The sequence below is a fragment of the Pholcus phalangioides genome, unplaced genomic scaffold, assembly GCF_987345545.1.
Source record: "Pholcus phalangioides strain wild (caught in Gottingen) unplaced genomic scaffold, Ppha-v1.0 ptg000015l_1, whole genome shotgun sequence".
Lineage (NCBI taxonomy): Eukaryota > Metazoa > Arthropoda > Arachnida > Araneae > Pholcidae > Pholcus > Pholcus phalangioides.
Genome location: NW_028301608.1, coordinates 115917783 through 115933844, shown reverse-complemented (window position 1 = coordinate 115933844; position 16062 = coordinate 115917783). Strand labels below are relative to the sequence as shown.

General features: G+C 39.2%; 3 protein-coding genes across 3 annotated transcripts in view; 1 reads left to right on the top strand and 2 right to left on the bottom strand.

Annotated features, from left to right (window-relative positions):
• Positions 1-220: 220 nt before the first annotated feature.
• On the bottom strand, positions 221-2868 carry LOC149077679 (uncharacterized). The gene has a single exon (XM_089245246.1). It carries the CDS (start codon positions 2603-2605, stop codon positions 563-565), a length of 2043 nt encoding a protein of 680 aa, XP_089101372.1. The 5' UTR covers positions 2606-2868; the 3' UTR covers positions 221-562.
• Positions 2869-8342: 5474 nt separating this feature from the next.
• LOC149077678 (beta-1,4-glucuronyltransferase 1-like) lies at positions 8343-13155 on the top strand. The gene is made up of 2 exons (XM_089245245.1): positions 8343-9410; positions 12806-13155. The coding sequence occupies exons 1-2, from the start codon at positions 8370-8372 to the stop codon at positions 12992-12994; spliced, it is 1230 nt and encodes a 409-aa protein (XP_089101371.1). The 5' UTR covers positions 8343-8369; the 3' UTR covers positions 12995-13155.
• A 214-nt stretch (positions 13156-13369) lies between these two features.
• Positions 13370-16062, bottom strand: part of thoc5 (THO complex subunit 5) — a 46418-nt gene continuing 43725 nt past the window's right edge. Inside the window, exons 18-19 of the mRNA XM_089245243.1 lie at positions 15499-15707; positions 13370-13656 (exon numbers count right to left, since the gene is read on the bottom strand). Coding sequence (XP_089101369.1) covers positions 13593-13656; positions 15499-15707 — 273 coding nt within the window. The 3' untranslated portion in view covers positions 13370-13592. The remainder of the gene's footprint in view (positions 13657-15498; positions 15708-16062) is intronic.

Genomic DNA, 16062 nt, shown 5'->3' with positions numbered 1-16062 from the left:
TTGACAATAGCCCATTTTCATCATCTTTCGGGTGGGGGAAAAATACAGATGGCACCACAATTTCAGCAACTAAAAGAAAATTTGGTAAAACTTGCCAACATCTAATTTGACACAGTGAAAAAAAGACTAAAAAAATTCATGAACCAATAAAGAACCATTACACAGCCGCTGGATTAGGCTGATAAGTTGTGAATAAAATAAATTTTTTATAGAGCCTATATATATATATATCACATATTATAAATAAGTATGCATAATTATGTTGGCAACAATAAGAACACTAAAATTACACATTGGTGTGATCAAATGCCTGTTTATATAGTAAGATTCAAGGGAAGGAATTGATTGATTGATTGACGTTTAGTCATTTGGTTTTGAAAAACAGTGCTTTTCAACGGCAAAGTCTTTTAATGGAATAAAATATGATTAATTATTGAGTTTATGAGATTCTAAATCTGTAGTTCCATTCATTTGCCTTGTCTTCTGCTGCTGAAAGAAAAGAAAACAACAGGCTACAGCAAATACTTGTAAAGAATTCGCCATTGCAAATTCTTCACCAACATTAACTAGAGAAAGTGCCGCTTTGACAAACCGAAGAAAGCCCTATCGACATTAAAAGATTTTTCCTAGCAAATCTGACAAATTGCACGGTTGAACATTGCGTTCCGATAGATGACACAAAATAAGAATTGGCTTTTGTATCTTTTCCTTTGCATGATTTATAGTCAGTGATACACTCTTCCATGTTCCAAATTTTTATGTCTTTTTCCAAACCCGCAGATGCTAATAACGATGTGTTGCTATTAAAACATAAGCTGTAAACGGCAGAGTGCTGTCCTTGCAGATCACAAATTAATTTACCAGCTGCGATGTCCCAAATTTTTACAGTTCTATCGACGCTGGAGGATGCGAGGAACTTCCCATCCAGCGAGAAGGCTAATGTCAAGATTTCAGCGTCGTGGCCGTGGAAGACCCTCACTTGGCGAGCTTCTTGAGAATGCCAAAGAATAATGGATTTGTCCGCAGAACCTGTGGCTAAATATTTCCCGTTTGGGTGAAACTTTATGCATCCGACACCGGATTTGTGTCCAACTAACATCGCTAGTGGAAACGTTCTCTCTGTGTCCCATAATTTACACGTAGCATCAATGGAAGATGAAGCAAAGCGAAAAGAAAACAGATTATAGTCTACATCTAGAACTGGATAATTGTGCCCTCTATAAATAGCCACATTTTTATAAGTGTCCATATCCCACGCTCTTATTGTAGTGTCGCCGGAGCATGACAATAAAATACTGCTGTGGCGGTTGAATGACAAGCCATACACTGAAGCACCGTGTCCGTGCAATACCTGCAGCCGTTTCAAAGAACAGCACTTGGGAGGTTTATCAACATAATGGAGCTGTACCGCTGACACATCACCATCTTCACTGAGAATGTGCAAGGGTTCTTGTACGAGGCTGTACAACTCAATTGAGGAATCACCAAATGCACTTGCCATCAGTTTTTCATCCCAAGAAATTTTGACGTCACAGAGACTTCTGTGAGCTTCACAGTTTATGTCATAACTACGCAGAAAGGGCACAGGCTGTGGAAGATTAGAAACTTTATCGATAGCAGCTTTTAATGCAGACATTTTTCTCGAGGCATCATCTCTAGTTTCGGATTTTTGTCTGGATCTAGATTTATAAGATTTTGAAATTGCACCAGTAACATTACTACATTTTATATGTTTCTTCTCTTGAGCGGCTGAACTCTGCTGCATCCCATTGGAACTTATACCTGCCTCTTTCGGCCTATTCGAATCAGCCCTTAGTCTTAAGTTCCTTGATCTTCTCCCATCCTGTGATTTATTGGTTGAGTTCAATAATGTTTCATGATCGCTGCCAGAATCGGATACACCACCAAAGGAGTGACTATCTCTATCAAATTTCTCTAGATTTTCCATATCCGACTGACCAAGGCCATTCTCCTCCACCATTACTTTCCTTGCATCACTCATCAAATCAGTTTTTGCTTCAGTGCTTACCTTCGAATCACTACCTGTATTTGGCTCATTTTTCATTTCTTCATCTTCGAATCGTATAATTTCTCTCACAAGACTTTCATCATCATCACTGTGGACAATTGTGACAGTGAAATACAAGTTAATCAGTCCTATCAGGATATCCGTGGTGTCGTTTCTCACAAAATCTAGGAAATAGTTGAAGCAATCGTCGGAAAGTCTTACTATGAATTTGCCCGTCCTAAACAACTTGAAATAGAGATGGGTGGACATATCATCTACAGACTGTATTTTCAGCAGCTCTACCATGGCATGTTTATATCCGCGTGTCGAGGTGAACACACTACTAAACTGTTCGTAGAACTCCAAGGCACCAAGTTTCTCGCCCTGCACAATGGATTCCAGATACAGATGAACAAATACTGGGTATATAAAATACTTCAGTTGGTGCTTGTAGTCCTCGGGGGATTGTGAAATAAAACTGAGAAAGCTATTGTAACACTCGGATGCCACAGTGGCATCAAATTTGATATTACGAGCCACCAGGCCGCAGTTCTGTTGGCTTACATGAGATTGGATCAGCATATTTTGAGTGGCCATATTTAATACTGTTATAAAATCAAACAAGAAATTTATAAATTTGGCACCAACGTATTCAGTTCCGCTTTACACACTTCCATGCACAATACATTCTTCTACAATAATCATTGTATATTTCTAATCCATATCTACTCCGACTGAGACTAAAAATGGACTTTTAAAAGATTTAAAATTCTTTCACTTTGTTTTGAATGAAAAATTGAAAAAGCTTCATAAACACATCATTTAAAACGAAACAGAAACACTGTCAGGTATAACTACTATTCGAGAATGTAAACAAACATTATGATATGGACGTCTGTGACTGTGCTGATTAGCTCTGTTGCCAAAACTAGAAAGCAAATTGTAAACTTGATGCTTTTCAGTAAAGTTTTTGAGGTTATGCAAAATTTTTAATTTTGCTGGTACTTCACAACATTTTGGTGACAAGTGACAGAATTCGGTATTTTCAGCATTTTTCCCTGTCAAATATCTCAGCAGAAGCTCCACAACAAATCATAAAAAAAGAAACCTGTCTTGGCTGTGCCATCTGTTGACACAATTAGCTAAACCTCTTTAGCACACTCATAGGTTGTAATTTTTTTTAGTAGAACACGTGCTGTTATCTAGCGGAACAAAAGAGAAACTGAAGATGTAAAAGAAAAACAGAATGTGATACGCATTTATATCACTAGATGGCTGTACTTATTTTATAATAGTGAAATTCCTAGTTTCTTGCGTTTAGGAGAAATCTGCCAATCCAATCCAAAATCACGAAGCGTTAATAAGTTCTGGTTTGTTTATTTATCAAAAATTTGTACGAAGAAGTGCACGGCGCAAGCTGAAGTTAATGGTTTCCATGGAAAAGAGAATTTTTTTTTTTTAAAATAGATTATATAAACAATATTCTCTTGTTTGTCATACGCTCGGCACAAAAGGGTTACTGCTATTTTAGATTTCCGAAACTTAAAAAGAGGATGCATGTGCGCGCACCTTTAGCAACGTAACAAATGTCTGCAATAGGCGGCACCACTATACCAGCGAAAAAAAAAAACCCATTTGTTTTCTAATAAGGGACCGTTCAAGTATTACGTTATCATCGATGGGGGCGGAGGGGGTTTCCGATTTGCTGACAAGGGGGAGGAGGGGTTTGGATAATGCTTACGTCATCAACCACCCTTTATTGAAAATATGAAATATTTTTAATGGCATCTTACTCGGTGCGCCAAAAACGAGAAAAAAACGTTTCAATAGTTTGTGGGCACTTGAAGTAACATTCCCCCACCCATAAGTGCCCTACAGAGCCACTTTAGTGATCTCTAAATGTTTCGCGGATCCAAGTGATCTGGAAATGTGCCACGCATCACTCACGTGATCAGTAATTATATGCCGCGGATCACTTAAATAATTAGAATGTGCCGCGGATAACTTTTATTATGTATAACCGCACCGAGGGCCGCTTAAGTGCTCTGAAACTACGTCACATGTCACTCAAGCTATCTCTAAATGTGCACGGGCCGCTTAAATGTTCTGGAACTGTACCACGGGACACTTAAGCGATCTGTAAATGTGTCGCTTAGTTCATTTTTTACAAAATTAGGTTTGAGGAGGGCAGGCTGCATCAGATAACCCCAGGACCATATTTCGTCCAAGGACCTTTATGCGATTTATCATTATAGGGCTTAGAGGGTGGGTCACAATGAATTTATTAAAAATAAATTTCACATGGCCTTCAAATAACATTGAAAATTAACAGAAATTGATTATAACAACATATAAAGGTATTTTCCAAAATTTGAATTTAAAAAAAATTTTGATCGTCGGGGGGGGGGGGGAGCCCCACCTGTGTACGTCTTTGATCCCACCAATATGCGTTAGGTTTCAGAGGAGCAGAGCTGATGACGAAATTTTGTGACAAGGGGGGGGGGCAAAAATGGCTAAAAATTTGCTTACGTAATACTTGAACGGCCCCTAAAAACAGAACCACTTTTAACATCCGATTTTTTTTTTGGATAAGCTTTTTGACAGAGAAGAGCGCTCTTATTGCTGAATGGAAGGTGAACAAGGCAACCCCAAGGCCACCCTAACGTATGGGGCCCAACCCGGCTTGATGATTATGGGGGAGGGGGCGAGCTCAAAAGGCTCGAGAAAAAATCTGGACCTATTTTTGTTCCCTGACGTCGTTTTTTTTTGATCGACAGAACTTGTTTCAGTTTCTAACACTTGTCGAATTTGGTGCCCCTCCTACAGAGGCACCCCACCTTGCCATTCTGACGGTCAAGTGGTCATAGTGACGGAATCGCATCGCGAGGACCGGGGTTCGAACCCTACCGTCACCACAGTGGTGATCGGCTGAAGTTGGTTTTCTGTGGTTCCTAAATTTGAGGCGCGATTGCAAGCCAATCTCTCAATTAAAAAGTCTCGTCACAGAGAGCAACAACGATACAATAAATCAATCATTACACTTCACTTATAGTTGGAAAAATTGATGGCAGATGGCAACACAACATATAACAAGCATTACACAGATACGAACCTCGCTTCCGGTTCACAACACGCGCATTCGAACATGCATCAATGTACATACAACATGTACTAATTCGTTACAAGTCCCGCAGAGGAATGTGGACGAGGTGCATGTGTGGTGTAGTAGTAGTAGCAGAGGCACCCGTTGCAGCCCAAGAACCACTCCTGGGGAGGGGGAGAAATCCTAATTTTTCAAAGCCCAAAACTCGTGAAAAATACCTCGTGCCACACCAGGGCGTATCGTACCTTCTCGGAGAAGACATTTCCTTGGGGCCCCTTAAAGAGGAAAAAATTATGCAAAATAAGTGTACATTTTTTGTGAGGCCCCCGGTTGCCCCAGGCTAGTTACGGCCCTGTGCCACACCTTTTGATTTACCCTTCATTTTGACTTGGGCCAAGTCCCTATATTAAAAAAAAAATGTTTTACACATAAAAATTGAAAGCCCAATTTTTGAGCCCTTGCCTGAGTGATTCACCGTTTCATTTTCCATAAGTAGTGCGTATTACCGGGCCTTCTACTCACAAAAACAAATAAACCAGATTGTGGGCCTCTAAAGGTTGAGAACCACCTAAAAGAGCATCATGGGCTCCGGAACAGAGTGATTTTTCTGAGGCCCTATATAACTGGCTAAATATTTCCGGCCTACCAATTTACACGCTCACTCCCAAAAATTTTAACCAGATTTCATTTTGACGAAGCCCCCGGAGAGTGCGTTAATACGGCACACACTGGTATGACATCTATATTATATTAGCCCTACCTCCGTGCGCTAGACGCACGTCTGAGAAACAATTCGGAGCGATGAACAAATACCTCAAAAGGAGGGCGAATTTTCAAAAACGTAGGACGCCGCTTGAAATAACATAAAAAAAAAGAGGAAGTGTGGTAACCTCGGACCCCCGAAATGTGTGGTGGAAAATGGCCGATATGCAAGGAATAAAATGCTCAATTCTATTGTTCAACACCTTGTTCCCCCTACGAAATAAATTTCTGGCTTCAACCTTGCTGACAAAGTATCTAGTTTTGGTCCTGTTTTTTAGGCAGCGCCATGGCTCCCACATACTAGAGCAGGGCTTCCTAAACTGGAATGTCCGGCGGGCCCCCAAGTCAGACTTTTCACCTTCTGTCGTGAATATATATAGCATGTAAAAACAAAAAAATTATAATTGTCCCGGGTCCTAGAGTTACAGCCCTGTGGGGCTGACACCTGGGGCGGGTTGGCTATTCGCATCGTTCTCCGGCTCGTAGATAAATCGCCAGCCTTTCCTTAATCCACGCGACTCATTGGTTAACACTGGGTCCCACTTCAGGTTGCGATACGTCCCGTAATTTAAAGAAATTTCCGAATGTCTCGAAAAGAATTTCACTTAAAAATCTAGAGAAATCTTGTTTCCCACGAAAAACGCACGAAACGCGAATTGCATATTGTATCTTCACTGTGCTTTTGTGCCGCCCCCCGCAGAATACAGGTGGGTTCGAAGCCGGAGTGATTGTTCTTTTACATCAAACATCTTCAACGCGGTGCTCTCTGAAGCACAAAGAGTGCTCGATGTTCGTGCTCACGAACACTTGATCAACGTTCCAAGTAAACCACCTAGTACAAATTGCACTGAAGGAGTGAAATCATCCTGATTTCACGCATTATTGGTATGTCAAACTTGCCGTAAGGGTGCTCTTCTTTTGATGATGGATACAAAGAGTGCTCGTGACTATAAAAAAGGTTGAAGACCTCTGTTTTACATCATACACGCTCAACCTATGGCTTGAAGGCCACAAGCGGGTCTGGGCCCAGGACCAGAAGAGGCATAAATTTCACCCTTGCACCTCTCCTTCAACATTACAAGTGGGCGCCAAAATGTGCGCTTGCCCGACTGACCAATGATTTAGTTGCGGCCCCGCTCGAAGTCGTTTGATGTGGCCCGTGACCTCAAACCTAACTTTGCGAAAAGGAACTAAGCGGCACATTACCAGAACTAATGTAACCGTGGTACAGTTGCAGATCAATTAGGTTACCAGTGGCATATTTACAGATAACTTGAGTAACCCGCCGCACATTTCCAGAGCACTTGAGCGTATCTCGGCCAGGAGCAGAGTTCCAATTTACTTAGGTGACACACTGCACATTTCCAGATCACTTAAATGACAGGCGGTCCATTTTCAGATCACTTTAATGAACCACACATTTCCAGATCACTTTAATGAACCACACATTTCCAGATCACTTTAATGAACAGCACATTTCCAGATCACTTGTGACCGTGGTGCAGTTTCACATTAATTAAAAGACCTGCGACACGTTCCCAGGTAACTCAAGCGACCCGCGGCACAGTTCCAGACCACTCAATCGGGCAGCAGCACAGTTCCAGAGCACTTGAGAGCATCGCGGCACATTTATAGATTTGTTTGCAGATCACTCAAGCAGCCAGCGACACAGCTCCACACCACAGATTTAGGTGACCAGCAGCATATTTACAGGTAACTTGAGATATCCACGGCATAGTTCCAAATTTCTCAAGCGGCGGTCCGAAGCACATTTCCTTAAGTGACTTGCAACGGCTCTGTTCCAGATCACTCGAGTGGCCCGCGACACTTTTTCAAACCAACGAAGAGGGCACACTCTATAAAAGGTAGAGCGGTATTAACGCATTTAAGCTTTTTGGGGGGGGGGGGGCTGAGAAAAATTTCTGTCCAGGAGAACGACGGTCCCGGGTCATTTCTGTTTGCACAGAAAAACCGATGGGTTTTTTTCCCCTTTGTTATTTTTCAAAGCGGGCGAATCCACGCGCCAGTGAAATAAATAATAAAGGTAATCAATTGTTTTCAGCATTAAAAAAAAAAGAGAAAATGATCGCGTTTTGTTACGCCACTGGATGGAAGTCATCCATCGTTTGCTGCGACGAATAATTGATAAGGGCTTCGTGCCCCTTTCCTCTATTTTAATGCCAAAAAAAGAAAGACGAATGGAATTCATCGTTGCGATGAGGCTTCTATAAGGGCTCGCGTCCATGTTTTTTGTTTTTGCGGTCTATGCTTTTTTTATGAGCCACTCTTTTCCAGACGCTCAGTTCTTCAAAGGCTTTAATGGAATTGGTTGCTTCAATATGGGGAAATTAAGCGCACTGTTTGATCTCACTCTTTGCCGCCACATCGACATCAATATTCGATTATGATAAGATTATTCCCCCGTGAGATCATGATACCGAACCGAAAACCGATCGCGAATGTCTCCGTGAAACGACGCATTTTTCCGAGCCCCCAATGACCGAAGCGAACGCGAATCACAAACAGTCGCCTCTTTTCCGCTTAGGCGTTTCGGTGTTGCTGATGTATCTGTGCGGAATCGCGCTGTTTTTGTGGTCCATCAACTTCAGGTGTCGGCTGAACGAGATCAAGTCCTCGTCGGAGCCGATCGAACTCAGCTATCTGTCGTGGCACGTCGAGAGGAGAGGCAGACACGTCGCCGTCCTCAATTACGTCAGGCAGGAGCTTACGCCGCCGACCCGCGGGGTGGTCACTTACGCCGTCGCCGTGACCTATTCCGAACTCAGGCACGTCCGCGAGATTTGCCGGAGATGGCACGGACCCATGTCCGTCGCGGTGTACGCTCCGGGATCGGACTTTAAGGCGAGTCTCAAGACCATCTTCCAGATGCGTCTGGCGGATGACGACCCTTGCGTAAGGCGCAACGTGACGTGGCACCTGTACTACGAACAGGAGCTGGGTCCTTCTTTCAGGGAATTGAGACCACCCGAAGTCGAAGCCGAGCTGTATAAAGTAGACAACGGTCCGTCGTGGCGCGACAAGACCACTTCGTTCAGGTCACACGTGAACCTGCCGTTCCCAGCTAACATTGGGAGAAATGTTGCCAGATCTCAGGCCAAGACTACCTTCATACTGACAGCGGAACCTTGGCTCTACCCCAGCGCTGGTATAAACCGCTACTTTTTCGATCTACCGAACGTCAGTGATCCCAGAGAAAAATCACTCTACGTGCTTCCGGTGTTCAAGCTCTCGTCGGATGTAAAATTGCCCGAGACCAAAGCGGAGCTGATCAAATTGTCTTCGGAAGGTAAAGCTTCCATCCCGGTGGGAACGAACGATTGCCCGAACTGCTTCACGTTCCCCAAAGCCGAAGGGTGGATGGAAACCGGGGCCCAGAACAACACGATCAGCGTCTACAGCATCGTCAAAAGGAGCAAAGATTTCGAGACGTGGCAACCCTATTTCATATCGACAAGGAATCTGCCCAAGTACGACGAGGAAACGACGAAAGAGGGCCGGCATGACAGGTTATCACAGGTAGGCTAAAGCCTGACCTTAAACTAACCCTTTGAAGGGCAATTATTTTTCTCCAAAATCCATAGAAAAAGGTAGGTTGAGGGGTAATCTCACCGTCCTTCAAAGGGAGAGCCAGAAAAATTAATACAAGGTAAAACAGTGGTTCTAAATTTGGGGGCATCCTTGGGAAAATCAAATGAAAGGGGAGCGATTATAGGTGGTTGGGGGGGGGGGCACAGAGAGCTGTGAAAAAAAAAATCTGATGCAAAGAAATAAAGCTTTAAAATGGAATATGATTTGACTACTTTCAAAATCCAGTATAGAACTGTCCATACAAGACCAGAGCAATCTCAACATGTGGGCCCATCCAAGATGGCCCAGGGCCTCATGTCCATAGGGGACCCCTACATAATATATAAAAACCTTGTACTATGATTTTCGAGAGTATATATGTATGTTTATATGTAATCTACAACTTTCAACTAAATACGGGAGCCCAAAACATTGTGACCTGAGAAAAATTATGTTGAGACAGCCCTTAAAAAAATCCCCCCACCTACCCGAAAAAAAAAAAGGAAAGCTCATTGAACTCTAGCCAAAGGGTCTACAGATCTGAACCTTATAAAGCCGGCCTTCAGTATTTACTGTCTCTCACAATTTTTTTGGAAAACACTGTTGAGAGAGAGAGAGGTAATAATTCTTTTATCGGAACAAAATATAAGTTGCACGTGTTAAATAAAGGTTTTTAAAAATCTCCCTCTTGTAAAAAGTTTTCTGATGCTTCTGAAAATATTTAAACAAGACTTGTTTAATTAAACTCTAATATTTCTAAAAGTAAAAAACTTGCAAGGAAGATTTGAAATATTGACACAGGTTAGCTTCATATATATTGCTGCAGTTTCCCGTTATTACGGCATCAATGAATTTACAGTCAAATATATCAAGAAATAAGAACGTAAAATTTGATCAGTCGTTAGTGGTGTAGCTACACTTGCTACTATATAGTCCTCAATCCACATGGCTCTCCTGTAGAAAGTGCTGTTTTTCTGTAGGTGTGATAAGAAAGGTATGCAAGTTATGCATTACATAACTTGCATACTACAGTCATTATACACTTAGCTGCCAACTTTTGAAAATGAAAATTAGGGAGATTTGCGAACGGCCCGTATTTTATACTAAAACCACTCCCTAATAAATACAAAAGGGAATTTTTCCTAATAAAATAGGGATTTTCCCCACAAAACTTAAAGCGTAGAAATAAAATGTCTACTTAAAAATTGAAGTCAAATAAAATAGGGATTTTACACATATGGAAGTTCAATTCTTGGGAATAAAATCCCTACACAAAAACAAGTGAAATTGGAGGCCAAAACTTCAATGGTAATCTAAAAAAAAATTGTGTTCAATCAGAAATAATGTGAACAAACATTCTGCGTGAATGACTCAAAATCATCGGAAGATGAAGGAAAAAATTTCAATTTTTGAGAAAGACTGACTTTTTGTGACACTTGCTTGATGTTTTTTTGATTTCACATGGGTGATGATGTCAGTCTTTCCATCATGACCGATGTTTATGTCCTTCACACAACTTGTACAAAAAGAAAAGTCTGGCTTTTTCTGGAATGTTTGATGAAAGGAAATTCATTGGGGAATAAGTATCTTTAAAATTGATTAAATATTTTTTTGCTTATCAGTGTTCATGTTTTGTTATCGCACGTACGTAACTGCAACAAAAGAGGAAGTTTTGATCACATGCGCGTAACTATAATCTTCAATTATTATCCAGGACTATTGGCTGTTAAGCTATTTCCCTGCACGATAGGACAAACAACATTTCTTGCTACCATCAAAGGGTTTATAAAACTTCCTTTAAAAAGTAATTTCCCACTATTCTCCCATTTACGACATGTGACGTCATTTTGAAAGGGAAAGAAGAAAAAGAGGCGAAAGCCCCACAAGAAATTCCTTATGAATTTTTTTCAGAAGCAGGGATTCTTTTTAAATGAAGTAGGGAATTTTTAGGGACAATTAGGGATTTTTGTGATCTTTGTAAAAATTAGGGAGATTTAAAAACTTTTCAGGAGGTCGAGAGATGAAGCTAAAATTCAGGAGACTCCCGGAAAATTCAGGAGACTTGGCAGCTATGGTATAGCCATCATTATTTAATGAATGCAGAGAATTAGAAGACACGTTTATTATGAGCAACATAGGAAAGGCTTCGTAAGTTTAAATCAGCAATGGATTGTTTCTATAAAATAGACCCATCTGTGGCTCATTTTTCTCATGTAGAAAAATTGGTAAAGGAAGCCTGTTACTACACACTAACAAATTAACTGGATGCTGTTCTAATTATGTTGTTCTTTCCCGAAAGCATCGCTTTGAATCACTGGGATGCTCCCCAGCAGATGCTGTAAAAATGAGATGCCGCTGTGGTGGTCGAGTGGTTATAGTGACGGACTCGTGATGCGAGGATCCGGGTTCGAACCCCACAGTGGTGGTCGGCTGGAGTTGGTTTTCTGTGGTTCCCAACTTCAAGGTGCAAATGCGAGCCGATCTCCCCGTTAAAAAGTCTTGCCACAGAGAGCAACAGTCCTACAACGAATAATCATTCAATCATAACACTTCACTCATAGTTTGAAAAACTGGTGGCAGATGGTAGCACTACACATAACAAGCATTACAGAGAAACAAAAAACTTCACGTCAGGTTTCACTACACGTACACGCACATTCCCGCATGTACCGATTCGTTGGGGGGTTCCGTGGGGGGTTGAGGGCGGGGTGCATGTGTGGTGTAGCAGTAGTAGGTAGGGCTCGTAGGTAGGGTAAAAAAGGGTTCGGGAATCCATGATGTTCTTAAGTCAGCCACCTCGTTGGGCAATTTGCCTGTTGTGGCGTTGTATTTGTATTTGTAAAGAACAAAATTTTAGGGTTTGGGTTAGTCCCAGATTTTTCACATTCAAGTTCAAATCTGGAACATAATCCCTGCAAATATGGAGGAACAACAGTACATAAAATTTTTATTTTGTTATCTTTCAATAAATAGAAAGGGTCTCGTTCTTGGATGAGGGTGGAGAAAGAATAACAAGTAGGACCACGAGACAAAAATATGGTCTGTGCTATAAGATCTGGCATAGGAAATAGCTTCAGGTTATGTGGGCTCTGATTATGCATAATTATTTCTTTGCTACCATAGAGTCCACTCTATGGTTTAATAGAAAATACATGCAAATTTCCTACCTAAAGGTGAAAAAAAAACCACACTAAAAATAAATCCCACTTTTCATCGAAATCCTATGTCATACTATAATTAATCAAATTCGAAAATATGCTATGGATTTAATTTGTTTACCTTCTTGATCTAAATTAATTATATATTCTTGAAGTTTTCGCTTATGTATGCTTTGCTTTTTAAAGGTACTCGAGCTTTGCCTCCAGCAATACAATTTCCACATTTTAGACAATGCTTTTCTGATGTTAATGCCGCAAGAAGATAACACGCTGGACGACAACCTGCTTCAACTTCTGACACAACAAAACAAAAATGCCAATGCAAAGATGATAGAATCATTGATGTGCCGCTATGGTGTCGAAACAGAATGCTGACGGTAGACTGAAAATTGGAATGGTCAATGTCAGAATCAATACACAAGGCAGTACGTGTTGCTAAAACAGTAATCATTCATATGCCATATTATTATGAAAATTAATCACGAATATTCCAGCACTTTTGCACAGCCTCAATAAAAATGTTACTTTTAATTGAAGTTCAGGAAATGACTTGTATCTTGACACTTCAAAAATAATGTTGGCTTCTGCTTGCTGTAAGCGTTAAAGCTCAGGAGTTCATTAGCTTTCATTGAATATTTGCTTCAACACTGGTGCACTTTTAACTTATATTTTTCCCTCTTGTTATATGCAAAACAATTAATTGACACAGAATAATTTATCTTCTCAATGACAAAAATGCAACACTTTTTTGGTTAACTATTTCAAGTTTGTTTATTTATTAGAAAATATCTATTCCACACAGCATTCGTTTTAAATGTAACTAATTTTTATTCAGTGAAGCTGCTATAAACATGACCGATATGAGACTAATGAAGAAAAACGTGGGAAAGTTGATGAACATTTTTTTCTTCACAGAAATAAATGGACATGAAATAAAAGAAAAACAAATACACACATGGCATGTTGTTCCATTTCACCGATGAGTAAAAATACCTTTTGATGCCAGATACCTATATGGACGAGAATGACTTCGACCTCTAAAAATATACAAACAGTAACTTTTATGAGAGAAAGAAAAATGGATATACACTTGGAAAGAGGTAATGCTATTGTTATACAATATTGAAAAAAAAAACCAGTAAAATTCTGATGTAATGAGTATGGCTTATAACGAGAATTTCACTATAACAAGTGATTGTCAAAGAGCTAATATTGATAAAGGTACAAAAAAATTTGCATTTATAGCAAGTTGAAAATAAGAAAACTTTTATTATAACAAAATTATCAACAAAAATTTCTCAAAAACAGGTTTTTTTTATCACTCTTCAAGAATTAAATAAAGGATGGAATATTATTATCTGCTTATTATTGCATATGCTTCTTGTAAACATTATTCTGAGGTACTTCTAAAAAGAATGAACCCAGAAAAATCACATTTTCTATCCTTCCCTCTCCTATTCTTAGATTTTAGGCTTTACCAACATGCTTGCGGGGTATGTGACTTTATATATAAAGCCTGCTTTCAGAAACTATTACTACTACTTTAGCAGTATTTTCGGAGACTGAAAGACAACGATCATCTCTCACAGCCAGAACTTCTTGATGGGATCTTATAGTTTAAATTCATTTCAAAACAGTTGGACAAATAGTACTAAAAAAGCTCTTCCAATTAGAGAAAAATTTTGAAACAATAATTGAACATTTTAATTGTATGATCATTTGACTACACTAAATAGTCTTGAGAGTAGGAAATTCTTTGCAAAAAGTTTTCAGAGAATCAACTACTGTAAGCTAAAAATTGATTTCAAAATTTGAATTCTGTTAATTTGCTATCATTGTCTTTAAGATCATATTAGATCTTAGAGGCAATTACAATGCAGTTAAAGAACTAAAACATTCTATCTAATAGTGCAAAAAAACTTGAAAAAGCAAAAGAAATTTGCTCATAATGATAAGTATTATAACAACAATTTTTCCTGTGATTGTGAACTCTCATAATAATGGACCTTTACTATAAAAATAAATGTAATGAAAGAATGGCATGTATAGTGAATTATTTCTAAAGTGCAACTAGAAATGTAAAATTCTCTGTTAGAATTTTTTGAGGGTATTCTTGAGAATATCCTGGAAATTATGGTTCATAAATAATTTTACCTCAAAGATTTTATATGTCGACAATCTATTTCAAAAAGGCAACAGCTCAAAATTCTATGTTTTGAGATATCTGCATTTTAAAGATTCACTCCGTATGGAACTGAATGGGAATCAACTTAGATTTAATTACATTAGGGAGCATATAAGCAGAGTTGGAAATTGTTGTTGTTGTTAACCAATATGCAGAGGCAGTTATACCATTCACATGGCGTGCATAACTCAAAAATGTATTTGTTTTTAAGTTGTTGCCTTTTGAACTGGGCTGTCAATGGGAATGAACAACTCAAAAATATATGCATGCTTGGGAATAAGTTAAAAAATATATATATATATATTGCATTAGTAAAAGAAAGCTATATTTATTATATATTTCAGCAAAACTAACTGTGCAAAACATTCGAGTTAAGCATCTACATCCTCAGAGGATGCAGAATCTTTCTCGATGGAGAGGCTGACTTTAATTGTTCACAACTTTATTTCTTGCATTTCAGATAAAAATAAATTTTGTGTATGTGTTTCAAACGTTCATGAATAGCTATTGTGAAATGGATCCCTAGAGTCTGTAAATCTATCAATAGTTAGTTATTATTATGAGAAATAAGCTGCAACTCTTTGATTTGTATAAACCAATAAAGGATTGGAATAAATTTGCTTCTAGCTGAGATTTTTGAAATAAAAGTGAGAATTTTTTTCAAATTAAAAGAAAAATTGATACAAATACATACCTGTACAATTTGGTATGCACTTTGTCTTGCATAAACTCTTGCGGTCCTTCAACTGAATCAGCACAAAACTCGGTTTCAAGGAAAACATCAAAACAGACGAGTAGGTGATAAACTTGGTATAATAGCAACATATCAGAACTATCTCCCATGTCTTCCTGTTTGGATCGTATTTCCTCGACAGCATGTACATTGATTTCTTCTTCCAACTCCTGTTTAATTGTGGGAGGAAAAACAGAATAATGCTTAACCGATTTTGTGATTTATAGCAAACTACTGCTCAATAATTGTGTATGACAAATATTTTACAATTTTGATCGAAAGTTAATCAACAATTAATTACTAATATTTTTTTGAGAAAGATATAATCCAATGAAGTTACAAATTTCTTATTGCTTATCATTACACTACTACTACTTCACCGCACACCAACTCTGGCCATATCGCTATACTGCAATTTACTGCCATTAACGAGTCCAGCTGGAAATGAAGGCACCATCTATTGGTGGTCACCTCAAGCTCGTTAGGGAAAATATCTTGTTTTCTATATTCTTTCCCTGGTTCAAA